The sequence below is a fragment of the Ambystoma mexicanum genome, chromosome 5p, assembly GCF_040938575.1.
Source record: "Ambystoma mexicanum isolate Mex_15411 chromosome 5p, UKY_AmexF1_1, whole genome shotgun sequence".
Lineage (NCBI taxonomy): Eukaryota > Metazoa > Chordata > Amphibia > Caudata > Ambystomatidae > Ambystoma > Ambystoma mexicanum.
Window position 1 is genome coordinate 384097344 of NC_090930.1, and position 26167 is coordinate 384123510.

General features: G+C 42.6%; 1 protein-coding gene across 1 annotated transcript in view; it reads left to right on the forward strand.

Moving 5' to 3' along the window:
- Window positions 1–26167, forward strand: part of LOC138480534 (uncharacterized) — a 1133492-nt gene that overhangs the window by 1079740 nt on the left and 27585 nt on the right. The window contains exon 11 of the mRNA XM_069612286.1: window positions 13673–13826. Coding sequence (XP_069468387.1) covers window positions 13673–13826 — 154 coding nt within the window. The remainder of the gene's footprint in view (window positions 1–13672; window positions 13827–26167) is intronic.

The following is a 26167-nucleotide window of genomic DNA, read 5'->3' on the forward strand; positions in this document are numbered from 1 at the left end:
GGAGGCACAACAGGCCTTATTTTGTTTGACCTGTTGGCCGCCCTCAACACCATTGATCATGGATGGTATGTTGCTGGCAAGGCTAAAGGAGGGAGGGTTTTCAGGGGCAGCACTAGAGTTGTTTTGCATGTTTCTGACCTCACGTTCTCAAATAGTGTCCCTTCACCCTTATCGTTCATCTTCGGTATAGATCTCATGCTGAGTTCTGCAGGGATCAGCTCTTTCCCCCTTACGTTTTAATTTTTATATTTGCCTTCTGTTGATCCTCATTCACTTGCTTGGCTCCAGGGTTTTTTCATATGCAGACAATACACAGACCCTGTTTAGACTTGATGCAAAGCAGGATGAGGTAATGCACAGGCTAAAAAACTGCTTGGAAGCCATCCGGGTCTGGATGGAGTTGAATTTGCTCAAACTAAATGCTGGGAAGACAGAGATCCTGATTTCAGGTCCGCCAAGGGCAGATGACATTTGGACGGATACTCTCTGGCCAGCATCACTCAGCCCACTACCTAACCCGGCTAAAGTGGTGCGTTACTTAGGGATTAAGCTGTCTGAATCCCTGTCCATGGAGGCACAGGTTAACACTATACATGGTGCAGGCTTTGTTAAGCTCAAACAACTAAACAACGTTCTCCCCTTTATTCCAGACAAATTTCATGCTCAAATTGTAGCAGCTTGTGTAAATGTGAGCTTGGACTACTGTAATGCCATCTACTTGGTGCAACCTTCTTTCCTCATCCAGTGTCTGCAAGTGCTACAAAACACTGCTGTGCGTCTGGTTACACACATACCTGTTGGAACAGGAGTAAATAAGGCCAGACAATCTCTCCACTGGCTTCCAATTAAAGCTCGGGTAAAATTTAAGGCACTGTGTATTATGCACCCTGTGTTAGGTGAGAAGAGATGCTTAGCCATCCAAGAAAAAGTAAACAGATATCTCCTGGGTCGCTCTCTGAGATCCTCAAATGCAGCCTTGCTATGGATACCTAAATATAAGAAAGAACGATTAGGAGGCCATTCTTTCTCAGTTGCAGGGCGTAGGCTTTGGAATTCATTGCCGGAAAGATGAAGGAAAATCAAGAATTTCATATCTTTCAAACAAAATTTGAAAACGTTCCTTTCCAGATACATTCTACCTCACAAGTTTACCCCTGATTTCTTACATCTGTCTTGTTACCGGTTAATGTAAGCTCCATGATGCCTTTGGTGAAAGAGCACTATATAAACATCTGATTGATTGATTGATTGACTGAAACACAGTCTGCTTCTTTCTGCCTCTTTAGCTTTACAGCATTCAGTTTTTCTTTGGTGCAGTCTCCGAAACACCCCGGGAGCCCACCTGTTCTAGGCCAACTCACCAGTTCTTCACAGTCTCTTTGGTCCCTCTTGTGCTTACACAATATTCCTCTACTGCTTGATTCACACTCTGGGCAACTCTGACATCTCTCCGCCTTTCCACAAGGCTCCACTTCTGCACGCCTTCTTCTGGTCATGTTCCAGTAGGAACAATACTGCTTCTTTGAGCTGCCGAGCACCTATGAATCCTCTCGACTCCTGGAGTGTCTACAACACTTTCTGCTTGCACAGTGTGGCTTCCTTTCTCTGTGGTCGAGCTTCTCTGCCTCGCCACACTGGCTCATGTCTCCAGCGTTCACTTGCCTGTCCAGCAGATCTGATGTCTTCCCTTGTGCTGCTGCTCACAACTCGATTGCCATTTTTAAAGTTCCTGCATACTTGTGCTTTTCCCAAACAAATGGTATGTTCAATGAGCTTGAGGCTGTCATTATTCCGCATCGATTAGTTCATCCTCCTCGTCCCAGTACTTACGTGGTTATGGGAATCGAAGGCCATAGATGTTGATGCATTATATTTGGAGAGTCTCTTTTAAGGACTTCATATGACAATTCAGTTCTTCTTGAAGGGTAATCAGAACAAAAAAGATATTCTTCTAGCTTTTAGAAAAGGTATTCCTTGGGCTTTTAGAAAACGTATTTTTGCCACTTTTAATACTTCAAAGAGAAATGGGAGATTGGTCTAAAAGGTGCTGGAACTAGGTTTCCTTTCTTTACCTAAAGGGGGGCACAGATAGATGGCAATAGGCCATTAGGTTACAGGGCATTATGGGGTTCTTTCCATGGGTAAGTGGTGGATACCGTACCTCATCCAATGGAGCCCTACCATACCCCCTTTAGTTGTCTCCTCTTATGTGATCCTCCCACATATAGCCATCCCCAGGGTCAGGATCATGTAGCGGCTGCCATCCCCTGGCCACATGGGAGGAGGTCACCACCGGGGAATACGTGATTTCTCCATTTGATTCATCACATACTCTTCCCCTTAAGACCTGGCTTTCCGAACAAGGGTCACTATTGGCATACTGATCAGCAGCCCCGCTATGTGACAGAGATATTCTTTGACTTTAGTTTCACATCTCCAAACATGGTCTTCTGAAGCAAAACCATCTTACTTCCATGAATAAAAAGGAGAATAAGGAAGAGGTGTCTTGTTGACTTTTTTTGTATTGTTTCAAAGCTGGGAAATGCATTGCCAAATCCTGGTAACCCCGGAATAAAATCAGCATTAAACTCTGTGGATTCCTCTTGCACTTGGATAGTAACTGGGGTCTTATGATATATTTCCTCTTCTCCATGGACACAGGTCATTTTTATTGGAGTTCCCCTTTTAATGTCTCTGGTCGATATCAGATTAGATCTTACTGCTGTCTGTTTACACCCTGAATAAATTGGGCTGTAATAGGTGCTGCATTTACCATAGCAGAGTCATGGTTTTAAAATGGAGTACTTGCACAAAAGAAATTGCTAGCAGATTCAGTGTCTTCTTCGGGAAAGTCACTTTCATCCCACTCTCTTCCTACCGTATAACCAATCTACATGGGCTCTTCTTTCTCTCGGGCCAAATGTCCTGTTTGCCTGCACGAAAAGCAGACCATGGAGGTGGGTCTTGGGATTCGTCCTTCTTCCGGTTTCACCTCTTCCCATTCTCTGGCTACTGTACACTTTCTTTCTCCATTTGTTAGGTCTTTCTCTAGGGGTTTAGAAGAACTGTCTTAGTTTCTGTCTTTGACAGGGAATGGGGGATGGGAAAATCCTCTTGAAGAATCTTTTATGGATTCTTCACCTCTGTGAAGGTTTTTTAACTGTGTATTGGCTTCTGCATAATTCTCCGCTGTTTCTATAGGCAATATCAGACTGGGTTTATTTATCTGTAGAACTGCTTTTTGTAGATACAGAGGTAATTCATTTATATATTGTTCTATGGTGAGGGTTTGCAGCACTTCCGGTAAGGATGATTATTTTCCATTAGAGCTAAAATGTTTTGTTCTCTGGCCCCTAGTTCCACCAGAGTTTCATCTGGTTGCATCTTAATACTTCTAAGTTTCTGTTTGCAGAAGTTATCTGTTTGCCCTAATTTCTTCAGCAACCCTTGCTTTATCTCATCAAAAGATGTTGTCCCCAATGTATTTAATAGCTGATAGGTGTTTTGCAATTCTTCATTTAATAAGGTGGCCAAGTGATACATTTCAAGCCCGTCTTCCCAGTAAAAGTGATGGGCCAATATTTCAAAGTTAAGAACAACATTCCCTAGATATTCCCCTTATATGGCTGTAATATACCAAATGGTAGAATAGGCCTCTGATGGGAGACAACAATTGTATCTAGTCCAGCTTGGAATACTACTACAGCCTGAATTTTATTTTGGGCAGTTTGGTTAACAGATCCTCTATAGACAACATCTGAACTTTCCTTTCTGGGTTTTCCTTTTCAACAAAACCAATGTCCTGTTCAAAACTGCCTAGGTCAGGATCTGGTGCTGGCCTCTCAGAAAAGAAAAATATCTCTTCCTCTATCCCACAAGGTTGACTTATTTCAATTGGCTCGCTTATGTCTAAGAAGGAAATTGACTCTTTTGATTCTTCCCGCTCTGCCAGGGCTCCAGTGGGCCACCTAAGTCTAGGTGTAATGCCTAGGGTGGGAGTCAGAGGTAAATCAGACTCAATTTACTATTAGGCCTTATATTGTGGTCTACTACTTTGAAAGAGTCTAGTAAGGGGCGACCATGAAAAAAGAGCTTCTGCTGGTAAATTAGAAAGGCATACTTTGTTAGGATCTTCTGTTTAATACTAACAATGGTGTCATGAGGATTTATTTTGATGATGAAGTGTTCCTCTTCTAACTGTTGGATGATAAGCTGCATTGGGGTTATAATGGATATAACTGTGAACATGTTGGTGGGATCCCAGTTTGTGTCAGCTGGCTCGGCATCCCATTCTGACACAATATATGAGGGGTCAGAAATGAAATCCGGAAACAAAGTTGTCATGTTTTTGGTTAAAGACTTTTATTAACTTTAAGAGGTTGGGAAAATGCCACTCTGGCCCTGCTCTTAGAGGAATTCCCTACCTAAAAGCAAAAATTAAGGAACTGCTTGTGTCAGGATGTCAGAAATGAAAAGCCTTCCTTGTGTCAAAACTTTCTATCCTGACCTTCACGCTGCAAATAAAATAAGAAAGTGACAAGGGAAATGCCTTCAACGTGATATTTGCAATAAAGTGTTCTCAAATAAAAATAGAATATTTCCAACGTAAATATTGTGGGAGATATGTCTGAGACGTGCTGGGAGTGTGTTTCTCTTATTTCGCGCAGAACAGATAGATGTCAATAGGCCATTAGGCTACTGGGTTGAAGGGGGATCTTTCCATGGGTAAATGGTGGATACTATGCCTCATCCAATGGAGCCATGCCATCCCCCCGGTAGTTGTCTCCTCCAATGTGATCCTCCCTCATATAGCCGGCCCCTGGGTCAGGATCAGGATCAGGTAGAAGCTGCTATCCCGTGGCCACATGGAGGAGGTCACCACTGGGAAATACGTGATGATATGACTCCATTGGATTCATCACAGTACCTCTACTTCTTATTGTGGCATGGTATATTTGTCTGGGCATCTAAAATAAAGTAAGTATGAACAGTTGCATTACCTGGTAAGGCTCGCATTTGGGCACAACCAGTCAAGCCTTTTCTTACTATGGCATGGAATAGTTTTCTTGGCAACTGTGATAATATAAGCATGATACTTGTTACTATGTAGTTAGACTGGCCTTTTGGTACAGCCAGTCGGGCTATTTCCTACTGTGGCAGGACATTTATTACTGGGCATCATCAATGCTAAATCAAACATGTTATGTGTTATTACGTGTCTGGACTGGCTGACATTGTGCATCTAGTTTGAACACGTTTTCTTATCGTGGCATTGCATGTTTAATGGCAAAGCATTGCATTAATTAAAGCATTCATGCTCCAGTGCAGAGTTGGTGAATTGCATCTATTGGATTTTTGGATTAGAGTAACCCTACAAAGTCGATTGCAAACTCTCTGGCTTTTTATCCAGTTTTTCAGATTATTCAACCATTTTTCTTATGTGGGAAACCTCCCCAAACCTCTTTGGGTGATCTGGGTTCCCTAACTATGCTCGGTCACTCCTGCGTATTTCTGGGAAATGCTTACCCTTTTCAATAAAAAAAAAATACTTAAGATGCCACTGGGCTAGTTACTGGTGTATGAATGGTTATGAATGTCTGCATGCAAGGTTGGTGCCCTGGCATGGGGTATTGGAACATGGACATTGTCCTAGATATTTTACTGGCATATTTGGGTAAGCATAACTTGATGAAGGAGTTTTTGGCGGGGGGATTTATAGAGTAACGGGGTCGGCCGACTAGACATTTTCTGTGGTGTGTCATTTCTTACACACGTAAGGGGCACGACCATTATGACATGTTCTTACATGGTGGGTGAAGGCAGTTGTGCAGCCGAAGAAGGACATGTTTCCTTACTGTAGAATTGCATGTTTTACTGGCATTGAAGCCAAAGTCAACTTTAAGTGTATTCTTACATGGTAGTGTATTATTTACAAAGGTTTTTGTGCAGCCAGCATTAACATGTTTTCTTCCTATGGCAGGAGATTTTTACTGGAATTAAAGGCAAAGCCAACAATAGAAGGTTTGTACATGGGGATATTGGCATATACTGGCAGAGCCAGAATGACCATGTCTTCTTATGGTATCAATATTGTATGCAGTATTACTAGTCTCACACAGAATTGACTGGTACATTTGGGAGTCAGGAGCCAGGTACAACCCCCTTTTTTCTACCCTGGGTGAATGATGTAAGGTTGGAGTAAAACACATATGTGTATCTTTCATCTAGTGCAGTGCACAGCATGCCCCTGCAGAACCATCATCATCATGCATATTGCAGATGCATGGAGGCCCATGCCGACCAGGAGTGTGTCGCAACACATGCTTTCTTGCCCTGCTTGGGACGGGGTTTCCTACGCACAGCTCACAGGAGGGCCTCCTCATTTTGTTTCATGCCAATGGTCTTTTCAATCCTGCAGATGCACCTACTCTTTTCACTCAAATTGCCATAATTGTACAAGGTCAATCGAGGGTGTCATCCAAATTGTGTTCTACACCCCATGGAACAACTCCCTCTAGGGTTCATCCACCAGTACAAGAAAATGTATAGTGGATTTCAACATTAGACCCATCTCTACATTAGCAGGATCCTATTTATTGGACTTCAGAGAGGTTATCATTTTGGTGGAGGACTTTACCTTTGATTGTAATATGGATTGGCTGGTTACCTTGGATGTGGAATATCTTTATAAGAATATACCTCAACAAGGAGCAAGTGATGTTATTACTCAGTGTTTGAATTTACATGAAGCACCACACATAGCCCAGTCCACACTGATTTCATCATTGGATTGGCCACTATTGCTTTGCAAGAAAACTATTTCAGTTACACAGGCACCTTCTATAGACAGGTCCATGGCACATCCTTGGGTGCGGCTTGTGAGCCTGGAGAACCTGCTTTTCCAACATTTTGAAGAAACTAATGATCAAAATGTTGTTAACTCATACCACGCTCACATATGGCTCTATCGCTGTTACATCGATGATATCCTCATTGTGTGGCAAGGGCACTTCTTTACTCTGACAGATTTTGTGGATTGGTTATACTCATTAAACCAACACCTCAAGTTCACTTTGACTTGCAGTCAGAGCAAAATTCCGTTCTTGGATTTACTAATAGATGCCATAAAGCATCATTTAGAGGTCACGTGCTTCAGGAAAAATGCAGATAGGAAAACGATTTTGCACCATTCAAGCCAACATCCTCAAGAAGAACATTCCATTTAGCCAGTTCTTACGTGTAAGAAGAAATGGTCCCTCTCTCACAGAATTATATTACCAAGCACACATCATTTGTTGTTGGCCAAGGGCATACCCTAAGAAGTTACTTAAACATTCTATGAAACTGGCACGTTTTTTTTCCCCCCAGAGAAAACCAGCTTGAACCTAAAGAATAAATCCCTGATTAACGACTGGTATGTGTCACGACTTTCTGTCACTTGAGCAATACCATTCATAACTTAATATTGACGAACTGCCATATTCTACAGGTTGCACACCCTAATCTGTCTGCACCGCTTTTTGCTTTCAAGAAAGATGTTCATTTACCTCAGTCTCTTGTTCATGTGTCTAGGAAAAAAAAGGGACTAACACTGACACGCGCACCTTGTCAGGCGTACAGCCCATTATAGGCCATTTCAAGTGTGTATCAAAGAGCACAAGTCATGTATCCATCACAGAGTATCAACTGCTCCCCAGGTGTCCCATTGTTTTGAAGCACAGAATACTGAGGCGGACTTTGGTTGGTGGTTGATAGAGAGGTAACAGATAGCGTCAGTGCAGCCGTAGAAACCCTTCTGGCAAGACGGGAGAAATTTTGGATCTATGAACTCCAAACCCATATTGATGGTCTTAATTATTGCATTGCATTACGTTTGGTTGCACCATGTGACCAGCACTTCACCATTGTGGCAAGACGTGTGTTTTTCACATTTAGTTGTGGGCGACAGTTTTGCTAATTTGCACTTTTCTTGATTTTATTGTATGCTTAATGGATCTTGTGAAGAGTAGACATTTGAAATACAATATTCCTATGTTTCTCGGTCACACACTTGGTGCGTTAGGTGCCCCTAGTGGTCTGAGGCTAATGAGTATGCTTTTGTGGGTTTATTGCTCCTGTCAAGTGCATTTGCTTTTGGCTATGCCAGTACACGGTTTTGCACAGTGTTCCCCATTATGAGAGTGGTTATGTAAATCCAGTAGCACGGATTGCCTGTTCCAAACTCTGGTAAGATTGTGGCAGTCTACGCTTATGTATCCATCGTCTATTTTTGCACAACATTTGGCAGTGTTTCCTGGTTGCAAGCGCCTTGCGTACGCCGGCTCTCATCTTTACGTGCTTGTTCCTGTCACAGATTGTTTGACCGGTACGTTCCGTTCTTTTTCGTTAGCTCAGTGTGTTCTTACTATTCCTTTAGAGGGCTTTGGTACTGATGGACGGTTGCTTACTGCTTCACAGATTTGACAATGACCTGAGATTTGTACCATGTTGGATTGGAGTGGCATGGATCCAATCTCGTTTCTACTTTCAACTTCCATCTGAGGCTGCCAGGTATTTACTTTCTTGTGTGAGTTTCCCGGACAGGGGAACTGGGGTTGTGCTGTATTTCCTTGGTATATAAATGTGTTCTAATTGGTATTAAAAAGTGATGAGTTTGGCTTATGGAATTAGATTCCTTTCAGATGTGTATTTGCTACCTTAAAAATGTGAATGTTACAGTGAGCAGAGACACTGATTGGGACTGTTTTGCCCAATTTATGATAGGTACGTTTATGCATTCGAACTTGAGTTGTTCCACGTAGGTTGCATTTGTGGGGCTTCATTTAATGATTTTGTTTTGTTTTGTGGTTGTTTGATATAGCCCTGAGGAAGCCGTTTGTACTTCCTGTGTCTGTCGAAACTAGGGGCTTGCCTGGGGAGCCTTGTATATTTGTGTGAAATCCTTGCACTCCAGATATAGCCTTATGTAACGAGCAGTACCTGTGTGTTACAGTTAGACACTAGATAATCGTGTGTATTTCAGTTGAACAGTGTTTGGATGGATTGCGCCATTGCTTTGATTGCAACTCCATACTAGTCACTCAGGAAATGTCTTGATGCACTTTAAGCAATGTCATGCACTTTAAGCAACTTGCACACATTTTTAATCATTTGCACTTTAACAATTGTGTGTGTGTTTTGCAATACGTGTTACCCATGTACTTGTTTTTAATCCACATGTCTTCTTGAGCATTGTTTTTTTATGTGTTTTGTGTGTATGAATAAATGCACCATTGCCCCACTCCATCGTGGACACTCATTGAAATATTAGGAGGGATGTTTCCCAGGTGTGCGATTAATGACATTGGTGTTATGAACATTAGTTATTGCACCATAACAAAGAACGTCACCAGCACCTGAGGTTGCAATTTTGGTTCTATGAAATTAAATGATATTTTATTTATATCGCGCTAGTACATAAGTGTTTCAGAGCGTGACCAAGCAAAGGAAGGGGAACAGGGGAGGATCTTAGGGAACATCTTAGGGTCTGAAGAGGGAGGATTGCAGATTGTACCTACCAAACATTAGGGACGATCGACAGGGTACTTAAACAGTGGGAATTTAAGACCACTGTTCATCTGAAAAACGTTAGACTGTGCAGGGAAGGTTTGAAAAAGCAGACCCGTTCTCTCTCACATGGTGCGCCTTTGAATTTCACTACAGTGTCATCTTTATTTTCATAGTGGGTTTCTCTTATAAGGCTCGTCTTGCCTGAGTGTTTGGATGCCTTATACATTACATCCAAAACATTGGTTGAATAACGTGGCTCTCTGCTTGATATGTAATTCCTGAGCGATGAGAACTGGCCAGGCAGGACTGAATTCCTTGCATACTTCTGGCTGCAGCCAATGAGTTTAAAGTGGTAGAATATGTTATAGTAATGAATAGCTCGCAGCATGATTTTCTTTTTTGCTCATTTATCGTGTAACCACATTCTGACAAAGAAGTCTTTGGGACGTCAAAAGCTAATGGAGCTGCCACTTCAACATAATATTGTAAGAAAAGTTATCAAAACTTGGATTTTTTAAAATTGTAAATCTGGACTAACATGGCACAAAACTCGCTCTCTCCACTTTTTAAATGTAATGGCACCTTCAAATTACACTTTGTATAAGGTTTATAAAATGTATTCCTCTGGAATCCATGTGTATTTAGCAAGCGCTAAATGCAGGTAGATGTCATCAAACCATCTGTTTAAACGCCTGCACAAGTGTACATGCTGGCATTAAACCCTGTAGTATTTGAAGGTACAGAAGGAATACTTCATGCTGCTTCACCTTATCCAAATAAATGAAAATGTCCCAAACTGTAGAAGGCTGACTGGTTGGTTTTATGTCTTACGTTTGCACTTTCAGGACAGTCTTTTGTGGCATACGTTTGACAAACATACGGTATACAGAAATGCAAACCTGCTTTTTGTTTTGTGTGTGGTGGTTGACACAGACTTTATGGTTTTTCAAATGCTGTATTTAAAGCATACAGACTCTAGCAAAAATGTCTAAGGATTGACAGTGACTGAACTATGTAACATAGATTATTTGGATTTTATGATGCCTACTAAGTCTACTATTAAGTCTATTCACCACTACTTCTCCCTCTTCTATTGAACTAGCACCCATCCGTCACAGTGCCAACACATCTGGCACTCCTACTGACTATTTTGTTCCCAAATGGTCTTTCCAATGGGGTTGTGCCCTTATAAAATGCTTCTGTGAATTAGGCCCTTCGTCTCAAACACTTTCCATTACCGTGCTGAGTTCTTTAATCTCACTCGCTGGACTCTTCCCTGCCTCCTTCAAACCTGCAACTTTTTAAACCCTTTTGAAGAAACCCTATGCTGACCCAGACATCCCAGCAAACTACTGCCCAGTTTCTCTCCTTCCCCATTATTCAAAAGTCCTTGAGCGGGTGGCCTTCGACCGGATCACTAAGTACCTTGGAGTTAATGGCCTTAGAGAGCTACTTCAATCTGGCTTCCGTAGTAAACACAGCACTCATGCATGTCTCTAAATTCTATTTAATGGTCACCCTTTCAAACTTTCTTCTATGCTAATCTTGTAAGACCTTTCTGACGCTGGTGACACTGTTGGCCACCCTTTCTTCCTTCTCACTCTCCAGGACCTTGGGTTTCACAAATCTGATTTTGCCTGGAACACCCCTACCTGGAAGGTTGATGCTTTCTCTCTGTTAGTGTCCCCAAGGATCAGTCATTGGACCCCGGCTCGTCACCCTCTGTACCTCTGCTCCAGAATGACTTATCTCATTCTTTGGTTTTCACTATCACCTTTTTGCTGATGACACTCAAATATTTTTCCTTTTTCCCTCCTTCACCCCAGCCATCACGGAATAGACTATGGACTGTCTCACTGCAGGCATGTGCTGGATGGCTCTCCACTGCCTCATGCTGAAATCTTCACAAACTGAAGTCATCTTTCTCCTGGCTTCCAATGCCATATCTAAGCCCCCTCTATTTCCTACCTACATGAACTTTCTACTCCCTGACACAAGGATTTCAATCTCTGAGCTCCTGTTTGATAGCTACCTTTGTCCAGAACAAGTGATCAGTACACTGCCTCTGCTGCTCGTATTAACCTCCTCAACATTTAGAAAATGCATCCTTTTCTCACTAACGACTCTAAAAAAAACTCTAATCACCACTCTTTTCTCAGCAAACTTGAAAACTGCTCAAGCTACTTCCTGCCCTTCCTATCCACTCTTTCCTCCCTCTAGACAAAATCCTCAACTTTTCTACCAGCACTCTCACAAACCTACCCCGATCCTCCCCCAATCTACATACCAACAACATTGTTTTGGTAGGATAGCTCAGGGGGAACGTGTTTGCCTTAGAAGCAAAATGACACAGAGGTTCGATCCCCAGGTCCAGCTTAGAAACCTCTAGTTATAAAGCGCTTTATAAATAACCTATCACATCATAACATGCTGGTTAGCTCCATGTGCACAAATGCTCTCTTTTAATGTTTCTTATTCGAGAGCGCAACTGTATCAATGGTCTGGCTCCTCAGTACCTGTCTGATTATTTTTCAATTTACTCACCATCTCATTCCGTCCTTGGCACTCAACCTCATTGCCCCATACCCTCCCTGTTCCTCCCCTCCAACTCTTTCTCCCTACTGGCCCCACTCCACTGGAACTCACTGCCTATAACTATCAAAGCCAGCCCAACTGTGGATGAAAGCTTGGCTTAAAATTCACTTACTTGCTTAAACGGGAGCTCTGCCCTCCACTCTCTCCCATCCTCCCTTCCTGACTCCACCACCATCTCCAGTGATGCTTAATAATTTAATTTTGTATGTTTAAATAGCACTTTTCTTTAGTTTGAAGCTCTTGCCACCTTAGGTCAATGTTACCTCTATTTGTTTTGTTTTGTCCCTGCTATATGCCCCAATTGTTTACACCCTCATAAACTGTCTCACCACTTGTTCTCATCTCTATGTTATTGTACAGGACCCCTTTAAGGAAATGCCTTCACTATTTGTAAATGTGCTGTTGTAAATCATTTCTGTTTGAAATTGGCATTCATGTTCTTCAAATAAATACAAATATAAACACTTTGTAAAACATGTATATTTTATAAGCTTACGTTTTAATTCTGTTATGTAGTTAATCCAGCTGGAAGCTTTTTCCATCAAATGATATGTAAGATAATGATGAGAATTGGTAAATTCATGTATTGTATAATTTATTTTATGATCCCCAATTACATTTAGTGTTTGTATTGTATATGCTAAATGCTAGGAAGTATATTTGTATGGTGTTTGTTGAATTGTTTCAGTATTCCCTTCTTTCAATGATGCCTGTTGGAGGACTTAATTAACTGTCTCTTTGTAGTTTTGAAGTATAGAATGCAAGCTTGGACTCTGAGACATATGCATCTACAAACACGTGCTGAGCCGTTATCAGGGCTTTAAGAATACTGAAATACTGGCATGAGTTCACCAGTGATTTCTTTTTAAAAAACGTTCTTGATAATGCATCTCCCTGATTTCCCTTGATTAATTTTGTGTCATTGATTTTGTGACTGTTATATACTGATGTTTACTTTTTTATTGCCTTTTTTCATGGCTCTTTTATGGATTTATTCGAAATACACAAATCCAATCGAATCAGTATCATTTATCATCTGACTGCTTCTGCATGGAGCGAGAAGTTTCTGTAAGCTTTTCTGGATGTGTTTCACAGTCATCTCAATACGCATGTTCCATTCATGATAGTCACGTCACCTCTCCAACATATGAATAGGGGAACCTGAAAGCACACCTGTGTCTATATTTCCATTCCTCTGCTCACTGTGCTGTGTGGCAACACTTCTCCTCCTTTCCACTTATCTTCATTCTTTCATTCTTAGCAGGTGGCAGGGGAGTTGCTAGGTCTGGAAAAGACCCGGGGCTACGCTGATGTTGGAACTGTTGGGACTGGGGGCTAGCTAGTCTTTTGGCTGTAGCTCCTGAGATTCTATCCGGGGCTCCAACCAAAAGATCAGGGGCTATAGCCCCCTTAGCCCCCCCCTAGCAACGCCCCTGGCAGGTGGAGTGTGCGTTGGGCCTGTGTTGAAACATTCTGTCTCAGCTGTATATGTAAGCATGTTGCTGAGATTGTAATTCCTGCTTTCCAGATGAAGGAGGCAGTGATATCGAAGATGCAGTGACCCTTCGCTCGGAAGTGAAACGGAAGCTAATCATAGCCCTTGTGTGTGTCTCTGTGGCATTCATCGCAATCATTTTATTCATGATGTGCTTTGTATGCTGCAATCAATGCATAGCAAAAAGGTACGTTTTCCATGTACTTGCCTAAGGGTACTTTAAATTATTCCATTAATAATATTTAGTGCTGTAATATATATGTCTGTTGGTTTTATTAAACTCTGCAAGTCTGCAAACATTTCATTTCAGCACACAACACAAGTGCCATTCCTTTGCTTTATTTGAAATTGCATATTCAATTGTGTTTAAATGCTTTAATTCAAAGATGAGCATGACTACATTCAACAATTCGGTTGTTGACCAAAACCAGAACAAAATGTGTTCATGGAATGAATGTGGTTGTGGCAGATGGCACTACATTGTTTGCTTGCTAATGTACATAACATTCAGTGGTTGAGCCAGGTTTCGGTGCCGGGGGTGGGGGAGATCGGGTGGTGAAGTGCAGAGAGGAGACAGGCTCATTGTCACCACCAGTTGCTTAATTTTGTGGTTATAACTAGGAACTGTTGACGCTTAATATTCAAGTGATAACTGCCCATGGCCCTCATTCCGAGTTAGGACTACACCATGGAGTAAATAGCTCCATGGTTGGCAACCATGGCGCTATTTACTCCATGGAATACCGGCATGGTGAATGGAGTAATTACTGGTCCATTCCAAGGTTGGATGGACCGGTAATTCCCCATTCACCATAGCCCTTCCCCATCCCCATTTCTGCCCCCATAGGGCTCAATGGGAATGGGGAAGGAGGTAATTACGGCACCGTAAATTACGGTGCTGTAATTTACTCCAAGGTCACTTTGCGGGTCCCGTAATTTACTCCTGCTAAAAGCAGGAGGTAAAGAGGGACCCGCAAAGGGAACTCGGAATACGGAGGTAAGGGATTACCGCCATCGGTGCCCTTACAGGCGCCGGTAATCCCTTACCTCCAACCTCGGAATGACCCCCACGTGTTTTACCGGATATATATTTCATATTTCATATATAAAATCTTACACTACAAGCCACATCCATAGTCAGTTACACACCACACATTTGTTGTGGAGGGAACATCCAATTAAAATGGAATTCCAATGAAATCTACAGATTTGAATCAGATCCATCCATCAGCAAGGCAAAAAGAACAATTCAATAAACATTCGCAAGCACGCAATATACCATGCCATGCTGGTGGTAACTAGGCCAAACAATACAAAACCACATACAGCAATGGAAAATGCTTTAATAATTTTCCTAGAATCTTTCACACATTGCACAAGGTTGTATGCCTGGCAAAAACAAGCCATTTGACCAGGCATTTGACTTTCAAATAAAATACATTGATAATATATATACCAATATAATAGCATATTGGGAGTGGGACCAAAAATAACCTTTTGCCCCAGGAACAGACATATGAATCCTCCTGAAACAAAGCTAAACATTAGAAAACAACTTAAGTACGCATGTGTACATATTTCAATGTAATTGTGTTAATTCTCTGAGTTCAGCAGTGCAATTTCTTTTTTAAACACTTCTCAGTACCAAAAAGCCAACATGTGGCCAAACATTTGAACTGAAAATAAATGTCCCTAATATCAAAAGCTTGCTGCATAACAGTGACTCAATACATACACACATGCATATACAATACATGTAATGAGGATGAAACTGTTCCTTCAAATATACAGTGTGAAAATGAGATTGTGTCCCATGCAGCGGTAGGCAACGGAAGGCTAAACGTGCTTGAAGATAATTTGTTGTGACAGATTAGGACCAAGAGACCTTCTGCTACAGAAACAAAACAAAAAACTATGGAGAATCTGTGCTACAAAGCATTTCTGCGTGGTTTTATTGAAGCACATGTCTGAATTAGTTTATTAAAGTCCATAAAGTCAGTTGGGTCTTTTCCAATACTTAGGAAGTCTAAATCTGAAAGTCTCCCATCACCCATTGTTGACCGTAAGCAACTTTTGATCAACTTCAGCCTGCTAAAACTTTGTTCTGATGTGGCACCACTTACCGGCAAAGTGAACAATATTCTGTACAGATGAGAAAAGTTTGGCTAAACACCCTGCAAATCATTGGCTATCAAGAAAGGCAGCACATCCTTTATTATTAACTGCTTGTTGTCAGAAAATATTTCCCCATACCGTTCACAAAAGGAAGAATACTCTTCCACAGCATTGAGCACAGAGACATCACCTGTATGAAATATAGCCAAATCTTTCAATGCATCAGAATTATCTGCCCTACTAAAGTGTTTAGGATCCAGGGCTGAGAATGTATGCACAGTATTTCTAAAATCATGAAACCTCTCTGTCATCTGTACAATGAAGGTATCAACAAGAACATAGACGGTTTCTACTTTGAATGCCTGCCTCCCACTCTCTAAAGGATTATCATCAGTGGCTTCATCATGAAATCTTTTCTTAGCCCTCTTCCTTTTTTTTGAAAGTGCCTTGATGTCCCGCACTCTTCAGCCATGTTTTCAGCATCTGTTTCAAACTGATCAAATATCTCCTCTGACCAAAGATTCTCCAGTTCCTTACAGCATGTCACAACCATGTGTTCTGCAGTTACTAAGACTTTGCAAATATGTTGACATTGCATGCACAGTTGCAGTACTTTGTGCCAAAGAGCATATTACAAATGTAAACTCTACGTTTTTAATTGTGTTGCAGAGCCCCTGTGCATCGCAAAGGGCTTTTACGTTTGCATTTGGGATGCATCCAGTGTATATTCTGTTCAATGCAGTGCTAATTGGTACAATGTTTTGTTTCACATAATCTGCTGCTGTTTTATGACTAGCCATCTAGTGTCAGATAGTTTTTTTAATGTCAGGGCAGTATCCTATAGGTAATGCCCTTGCTGCTGTTCCCGCAGAACTTGCAGGTCAGGTAGACTGTCAGTAACAAAAGTTCACAGTGATCAAGTGTACTAATGATTTTTTTTTATACATGACTGTGCAGCATCACTCAGCACAAGGTTTAAATTGTGTGCACAGCAGTGAACATGTATACCTTAGCAAGATTACATTTACAAGTGCTTGCAGTCCAGGGATACATCCAGACACAGGACTTGCATCATCATACCCCTGCCCACGGATTAAGGAACATCCTGTTCCTGGGACTATAAAGTCAATGCCAATAGTTTATAAAAGTCTGGCGATCCTGCTCCAGTGAGTTCAGAAATGATGTGACATATTTAAGAGATAAAGAACATTGATTAACTCTGCTGACATCTATTGTAGAGTCAACAATGACTCTAAAGAATTTGGCAATTTTAACTTCTTCAAGGATAGCTTACATTGTCATGGCTCAAGTAGGTTTCATTTGGCTTAGCATGAGAAATATGATGTGCCAAAACATTGTCATACTTGCAAACCATCTTGAGTAACTCCAAAACATATCCTTTAATGGATTAACTTCCCAATCCTGCATGTTCGCTGTGTCCATGTAGAGGAATCCCTTGCTTGGTGAGATACAATACAGTATCAAGATCTCGCCTTAGAATACCCAGGTTTTTCCTCTGTCTGTTCCCTTTGAGCTTTTATTAGATCAGAAACAATAGTTCTATCTTTGCTAATTCTAAATTTGGCTATTTGTATGTGTTATTCAGCTTCGCAGTGTATCTTGGAACATACATGCATTACAATTCTTTCGGTTCCATTTCCAAAATTGGAAAAACCATAGCTAGGATCAGACCAAACCTTTGAGAAGTGCTCATTTTTTCTAACGGCCAATGTGCAAAGCAAAAACGACAGTTACTTCTAGGACAATGCACTAGCCACTGCCTTACTACAGATAATCCACCTGCAACCTTTTATTTATACCTCTCTGGGCTAAATCCTCAAAATGTATAGTCATGTGGGCATTTTTTATAGCCATCTTTTAATCCAGGCTGACATGGACCAGCTGCAAGTTGTGCTCAAACTAAAGGTGTAGACATTGCCCTTCTCTGAAAGAGGTATGGATCTCTTTGGTAAAATTGCTGCATGTCAAGTGTCAACTGCATTGTTAACTTCCCACTGCATTCCCCAATGTCCTACTCAGTATCCATGTCTTCTTGTACTACTTGTGTATCAACATTGGTATCTTCAAGAGTTTTAGTGCAATCAGCAGTTGCGTGACCAAACATAACTTCAGGATGGGTAATAGTGTCTGTTGAGTGATCAGACTGGGTAACAGTGTCTGTTGAGTGATCAGGCTGGGGAACATGTCTGTTGAGTGATCATGAGTCAGACCCTCTGTAGATTCTGTAGAGCATTGTGGACACTCAGAAATTTCAGTGCATGATGGGTGATCTGTGGAATGCATCTTGATAGGATGAGAAGCCATAGACAGATGTTCATCACCAGAAGCATGGGGGCAGAATCAAGGGGTTGTTCCTGCTGAGTTCTGAAAGCAAGGAGGAAAAGAATGTTGTAACTACAATAACATCATTCAGTTTTTAAAAACATTGGTATTACTTGAATGAGCAACCATTTACCTTTTCCCATACTTGTCAGTGGAATCTCTGGGCTGGATTTTGAAAGTAGACAAAATATTGTGAGACGATTTTGTTGCTTTGGAACATTTCTGTTTGCTGACCTGTTTTCGTCTTATGACTACAAATATATTTGGCTTTGATGACTTCATGATGCTGCTCTATTCCCTACTTCTGTGGAAGGAGAAGGAAAGCAACACAGAATAGAGCATGTCTTCATTAAGTTTACACAGCTGACTTACCATTGATTAAAGTTGAACTGCAGGAAGATTGACACTCTCAAATAAAGTAATGAGCTGCTAAACACAATGTTAAATTCATTATTGAGCCATTGCAAATGAGGCCGACAGAGGACATTTTAGCTTTCATGCTCAGCATTTTACAGATTTCAATTCAACCTACATGGTAAATAAGGAAAACAACAGACTGCAGGCAATGTTGGTTTGTTGTGGGTGGGTCTGGCTGGGCCATGGGGCATTAGGGCAATGGAGCACTGCCTGAACCAAAAATGCAAAAAGCCAGTGTGGGACAATTTTTGGGGTCAAAATGGGGCACTTATTTGTGGGCCAGTTTGATAAGTTACTTCAACATGCTGCGGCCTGCGGCTAGTAGTTTTGACAAGTATTACTGAATAAGCATTCTTTAAAATGCACAATTTGCATCACATTTTATCAAAACTCTCCCTCTTGGGCACTACTACTCAAACAGTCTTTCACAAAAGGAATGAATTGCCATTCACCCTTTATTCCCCCAGCCCCAGGGCAGGGGACCAGAACAGCTACACATTGAATCAGTTTAGTTCATTTAACTGGATTGATGGAACCCAGATCTATTGGTTTTCTTTACACTCTGGTACTTCTTTGTGTTTTTGTTTTTGTTTTGCACAGTGTAATTGCAGTTTCAGTATCAGAATGCAAACAATAAAAACAAGTACTGTCTGGTCCGCTCGGCTACTGTTAATTTATAAGGCATCCTAGGAGCTCTCAGATTTGCCTATCCAGAATACTTGGTGAGACTGTGCAGTGGGACTCACCACCACCCCAGTCCTTACAATAATTGCACGCACAACACTGTGCAAACTCAGTCTCCAGGCACACTCTTCTAGACTGCCACCAGTGTGCTGTGAGCAGTGAACCAACTGTTCATAATCATCATAATAACACAGAAACCAGCCAGCACACAGGCATTGCCTACCTGCCCTACAGCTTCAGCAGTGCCACTTCCACCCCCCCGCTGGCTTGCCATGTCATGGATACGCAAGCCACCTCGCGGCATTCCCCAGTCCCCACTGGCCCAGTCACACTGCGCAGCGTCTCCTAGCCCAAGTGCACACCAGTGCAGTGCCACCACGGGCACCTCTCTCACACAATCTATGCCTGCCAGTGCTGTGACAGGCCCATGTCATTTGCCATTATGTGATAGATTATTTATTTGCCATTGCTTCATCGAAACCAACAATACTACCTAACTTGATTGACCCACCCAGCCTGAGAATGAGCCACAGCTACAGCCCACACGCCAGCCAGGCCTGGCCAGGCAACCAGCCTAATCATTCCATCCATGATTAATCAGGATGGATGGATATCCCATCTCATCACACAAATGCGGGCGGTGCACGGCACATGCTCAGTCAGCCTCCTCTCAGATTAGATTTAGCAGCAGCATGCCGCTGCAGGCACACAGAAAGTGTGATTCCTCAGAGAGTGAGAGTCACTCCTCATCTAGTCAGACTAGCTCAGAGCTCTTCATGTGCGGCTGCAGGCAGCCCCAGCCAAGCACCCACAAGATCATCATACCATGTCAATGCCATGGCCCACCAATATTGTGATGCCATTGCATTGCTGGGCAGGCCACTGCTGCAATCTCAATCAAACAATGCATGCAGTGCAAAATGACAATTTCTGCCAGTCTTGGACTCAAGTTCACTTACAAAAAACAAAAAGCACAGCCTCGGCCTGCTCAGGTGCAATCAATGCAACTAAAATGTATGCGCCCTCCACTGACCACCCTGCCAACAAGATGCAGGAATCGATCATTATAATCGCCCCGGCTACGGGCCCAGCCATCCCAGTTAGAGTATCTTGGGCCTCATTACGACCCAGGCGGTAAGGGGTTTACGGCAGCGTAAACAGCGCCGACCCTTACCGCCTGAGTACGAGGTCCCTTAGCGCCATGGCGGATTTAACACCTGCTTTTAGCAGGTGTTAAAATCCATGGCGCTAAGGGACCATGGAGTTAATTACGCCACCGTAATTTACGGTGGCGTAATTAACGCCTTCCCCACTCCCATTATGCCCTATGGGGCAAAAATGGGAATGGGGAAGGGTAAATGGGGATTGGGGACTTACCGCCCCGCCAAGGTCGGAATGGGGCGGTAAGTCTGCCAACCACCATGGCGTAAACTACGTTTACGCCATGGTGGTAAAGTCACGGCCCAGGCGGTAACTTACCGCCTGGGTCGTAATGAGGCCCCATATCATTTTGTGGCAGATAGGCAGTTCCACACTGTGCCAAAGTCAAAAAAAGACCATGCGCATGATGTGCTTCTATTTCGAACAATAATTGATTTACAAATTGTCCTCACAAATCAATGAAATCAAAAATGTTCAATCAAAACTCAAAAGCCATACATGATGGATGCTCGCACTCGCACTGTGCACCCAAATGACCACAATGATCACATCACTGACCCATCGTGCGACGTGTGTGAAAAGCTAAAATAAATGTGCTGCACTTTTTACAATTAACGGTTGCCTGCCACATGCCCTCGCCTGGGTCTGGGCCGTTCCTATCCATGCCATGGATGGCATGCTGCGCAACTTGCACTTCTAATGCTTGGCTGCTGGCATGGCGTTGCTTGCCACGGCCTTCTAACTTGCACCTTGATGTGGCTCCAGAGAGGCAGCATCTGCAGCAGCTTTAGTAACACTCATTCACACTTACTTGGCAATTAATGGCTGGCCTGGCAGTGTGGGTCTCTGTTGTTACTCATCTCCGAGCCTCAGCCTGAGTAAGTGAGTGTCTAGCGGGCTGCGGGTAGCTCTCACTGAAGTGCATCTCAATTCCTCCAAAATTGGATGCTGCTGCTGGGTGCTGGCCCTGGCCAGCGTAGTATGGTGGTTTACGGTGGGTGCACTGCAGGGTCTGCCTGGTCAGGTGCAGGTCAGGCAGGTGGGTATTGGCAGGTAGTGGGGACCAGCCCAGATCAGTGTTATACTGCCCGGTGGTTGGGGGAGTGGCGGGCCACTGCTTAGTGGACTCAATGTGGATGCCCGGCCATGGTGTGTGTGCTCACGGTCACACTGCAGGCCAGGTCAGGTTGGTCAGACTAGAGTCCTGAGTCAGTCCACCAGATCAGAAGATGCACCACGACAGACCACACCAGGGCAGGGCTGGGGGGGTGGTACTGGCATTCCGTGAGTAACAGTGGCAGTGACTAGTGTACACAGGACTGGCACTCAGTCACTGGCAGGGCTGAGGGCTTCTGCTGCTGGCAGACTGCTGAGTGCCATACGTGCTCTGTATGTGGACTAGCTGATACCAAAGGCACATGGCAGTTCATTTTTTGTTCCGGGAGGATTTGCTACATGTATTTAAATGTGCCTGGGTTGAGTGAACATGCACATTGGTCTCGGCTCCAGATAGTCAGGAAGTGTCTCTTTGTCTGCAGTCAGGCCTGGTCGGCCCGACCGGCCGGGAAATGAAAAATGCAAACTGTTCAGGCTGCAGGCAATTGTCATATATCGCACCATAGTGCGATCTTTATTCAATGCATGCAGCATGAGTGAATCTGTTCATGCAGGAAGGATGGTGCACACCTAGGATGAGCCGATGAGACTCCATGCCATGCGGTGCATCTAACACCCCTGTGCACTGTACCGAGGCACAGCCTCTCCTCCCACAGGCCAGCACCTCAGGGCCCAGGCAGCACCCTGCCCACCTACATCAAAGATTACACTTTCTCCCTGCCTGAGTCTCTGACTCTGTGACCGGGCATGACACTGTGCAGCCTGTCCTGATAAGATCACATCCATTTTACATTTGCAGGTGAATGGATCATATAATATGTCTTGTGTGGTACGATTCGAGAAACGAAGCAGGGGAACTTCAATCAACGGGCTGCCAGCTCGTGCACAGCTCATGTTCAGAAACACAAATCGCATTCACAACAATCACATTTTTTTTTTTGATAATTTATTTACAATACAAAGAAGAATACACCAACTCACAATATTTTAACATTATATACAAAATCACAGAAACAGTAAATAACAAAATTTCAGGACCCAAACCCACCCAACCCCATGTTCACATCTCGTTACCTATAAGATCAGATCAACACAGTTCTAAAAATTTTCCCCAAATCTTAAGAAACAAACCTATTTTGCCTTGCTTTCTATACAGTCGTTCCTCCACAGCTGCCAAATTCCCCATCTCAGTCAGCCACAGCTCTTTGTCTAATGTAGCAATCGACTTCCAATTTCTAAGGATAATCTTTTTACCCATTGCAGCTCCTCTGAAGAACCATTTTTTCTGGCACAGAGTGAGATCTTCCAAAATGGAATCATTCCCCAGAATTAACGTCTCAAAATTAAAATCAATTGTCACATCCAAGACATTCTCACAGATACCACCGATATCGTTCCAAAACCCACGGACCTTCACACAATCCCACAACATATGTTCCATAGTACCATCTTCCTGAACACATGCCCAACATTCCGGTCCAACCTTCAAGCCTCTCCTCCACAATTTTTCCGGGGTCCAGTACACCCTATTCAAAATCTTAATTTGTCTTGCCCGTTCAGTCAGTCCCAAGGAACACAATTTGACATTCTCACACATCTGTATCCAACTTTCCTCAGTAATGTCCGCTCCAATTCTCCGACCCCATTCAATTCTTAGGCCATCATTGCTTTTATAATTATTAACAATCTGCCTATACACCCGGCACTGATTTCCTCGTAAGAAATTCCAGGTTTAGACCATTCTGAAAATCAATTATACCAACTGCTAACTTCAATTTCCTGTAATCCGATAATCTGAATCCATCAATATTGAACTCACTTTGCAATTCCCTCGCAGATTTCCACACACCATCATTGAAGAGATCTCCAATCCATTTGATACCTCCCAAAAACCATTCAGGCCAGAAAAATGATTTGCCATTCAATTTAATAGACGGATTCATCCAAATAGACGCACACGGATCCCTGTACGCGTCCACACCCAATAAGACATTCAAATTCTTCCAGGAGTCTCTCAGTGATGTAGTCAGTATATCCTTTACTCCCTTCGATATAGAGGTTAACAATGCCCTAGGAGATAATGGACCATTTGCACTTGCCTCAGCTACAGCCCATACAGTAGGACTCAATTCCATGTGATCCACCAAAAAAGCACAACTGAAGGCCAGATGGTAGGCCCTGAAGTTTGGTACACCTAAACCGCCCTTCTCTAAAGGCAGTTGTAACTTCCACAAACTCAATCTTGCCGGTTTATTGTCCCACAAGAAACCTTGTATAAGCCTATCCAATTATTTCCAATAAGATACATTAACCTTCAAAGGGATCATACTTAAAATATAGTTAATTTTAGGGGCTGACATCATTTTTAATGTGTTCACCTTTCCCCAAAGTGACAGCTTCAGTAACCCCCAGCGTTCTAAATCGGATTTAAAAGCCACTGTAATCACATTCATGTTCACTCTTACCAAGTCACAAATCTTCGGGGTGATCCAAATCCCCAGATACAACATCCTATCAGGACACCACCGAAACCCTAGATCAGTGACATATTTTCTGTTACACCCAGGAACCAGCGGCAACACTTCAGATTTGTCCCAATTCACTCTAAATCCAGAAATCTCCTGAAATGAGGTTAAGACCCGCATCAATGTCGGTAATGAAAGACGTAAGTCCCGCAGGACCAAAAGTATGTCATCTGCAAACAGCCATATTTTTTGACACACACCCCAACACGAAACACCAATTATATCCAGTTGATCACGAATGGCATCCGCCAAAGGTTCAATCGCCAGAACAAATAACAAAGGTGAAAGAGGGCAGCCTTGTCTTGTCCCCCTCTCCAGTCTAAATGGATCAGATCGAATCCCATTAGTGTTAACATCTGCTGTCGGTTCCGTATACAAGAGCCTAATCCATGATATAAAATTCACTCCAAAACCCAACTTCTCAAGCACCAAGAACAAGCACCCTATCGAAAGCCTTCTCCGCGTCCAATGAAAATGCAGCTATCTCTCCAGTCTCATTCGATGCCTTATTAAGTGTGTGAAATAAACGCCTGATATTACTGGAGGTACTCCTCCCTTTTACAAAACCCAACTGATTTTCACTAATTAACCTCGGTATTAGACCTTCCAATCTATTAGCCATGATTTTAGCCAAGATTTTATTGTCTGTGTTAATCAGACTAATCGGTCGATAACTTCCAGGAAGCGTTTCATCTTTGCCCTTCTTCGGAAAGACAGATATCATAGCATGTCTAGTCGACGCCGGCAGTACACCCTCAGCCAAAGAGGACACATACATATCTTTAAGAAGATTCAGGGCTGAATCAGGCAATATCTTGTAGAATTCTACCGGGAAGCCATCAGGTCCCGGCGATTTTCCCACATTTAGTTTGCCGATAGCCATCTTAATCTCATCTATTGTCAGATCCTTCTCCAATAACTGTGAGTCACCATCCGAAACCCTAGCAAGATTCACACTCTCCAGAAAGTCAATAGTCCTGACAGGCGCATCAATTTCACTCTTATATAAATGCATGTAATAATCCCGAAAAACATTGTTAATTTCTTTCGGCATAAAAGTGATTTGGCCAGCCTTATCTTGAATAGATGCAATTGATCTTTCAGCCTCCCACATTCTCAATCTATACATCAACCATTTATCACACTTCTCACCCTTTTCAAAGTAATCACATTTCAGGTTACAATATAATCTTTCTGTTTTTTCCTCAATTATGCCATTAAGTTCCTTTTTCAGTATCCTCAATTCAGTAAAACTATCTCTGTCAGATGGGTCAGCCATAACTCTCTTTGATAAAGCAACAACCCTAATTTCAAGTTCCTTCTGTCTATTTGCAGTTTTCTTCCTCAATCCACACGTCAAATTAATCAGATAACCCCTCATAGTGCATTTTAAAGCTTCCCAGACAACCTCTGGCCGCACATCACCAGTATTATTTACTGAAACAAAAAAGTCAATTTCTGCCTTCAACTTATCCACCTCTTTTTCCATCTTTAAAAATGCATTATCCATTCTCCACGTGTACGTTATCTGAACAGTATTTCCCAAGTCAATGTTCATCCTCACGTGTGCATGATCCGACAATAAGATCGGGCCAATCTCGCTTGACATAAAGTTCTTGGTCATCAGACCAGCTGTCAACAACATGTCTAATCTGGAATAAACTGAATGTGCACCTGAGTAAAAACTGTACTCTCTAGCATGCGGATGTTGCAATCTCCAACAATCTCGTATAGCATGTTCCTCTAACAAGTTTTTAAGAGAAACATAGTGACGATCACTATGTCTAAAATTTCCTGTTACACTCCTATCCAAATCCTTATTCAAAACAGTGTTAAAGTCACCACCAAGAATGATGTTGTCTGAACCCAAGTCCTGAAGCGTCTGCGCCACTTGCCTAAAGAATGAACCATCATCTACTGACGGGGCATAAATATTACATAACGTCACCAAACAACCTTGAATATTAACCAGCAAAGCCACCATCCTGCCCTCATTATCTGACATTTCCCGTACAATCCTCAAAGGACAATTCCGCTTGATTAAAATTGCCACTCCTCTTGATCGAGATGAAAAACTTGAGCCATATATCCTTCCAACCCAACCTTTTCTAAGGCTACCAATTTCCTCTTTAAGTAAATGAGTCTCTTGAACAAAACAAACATCGCA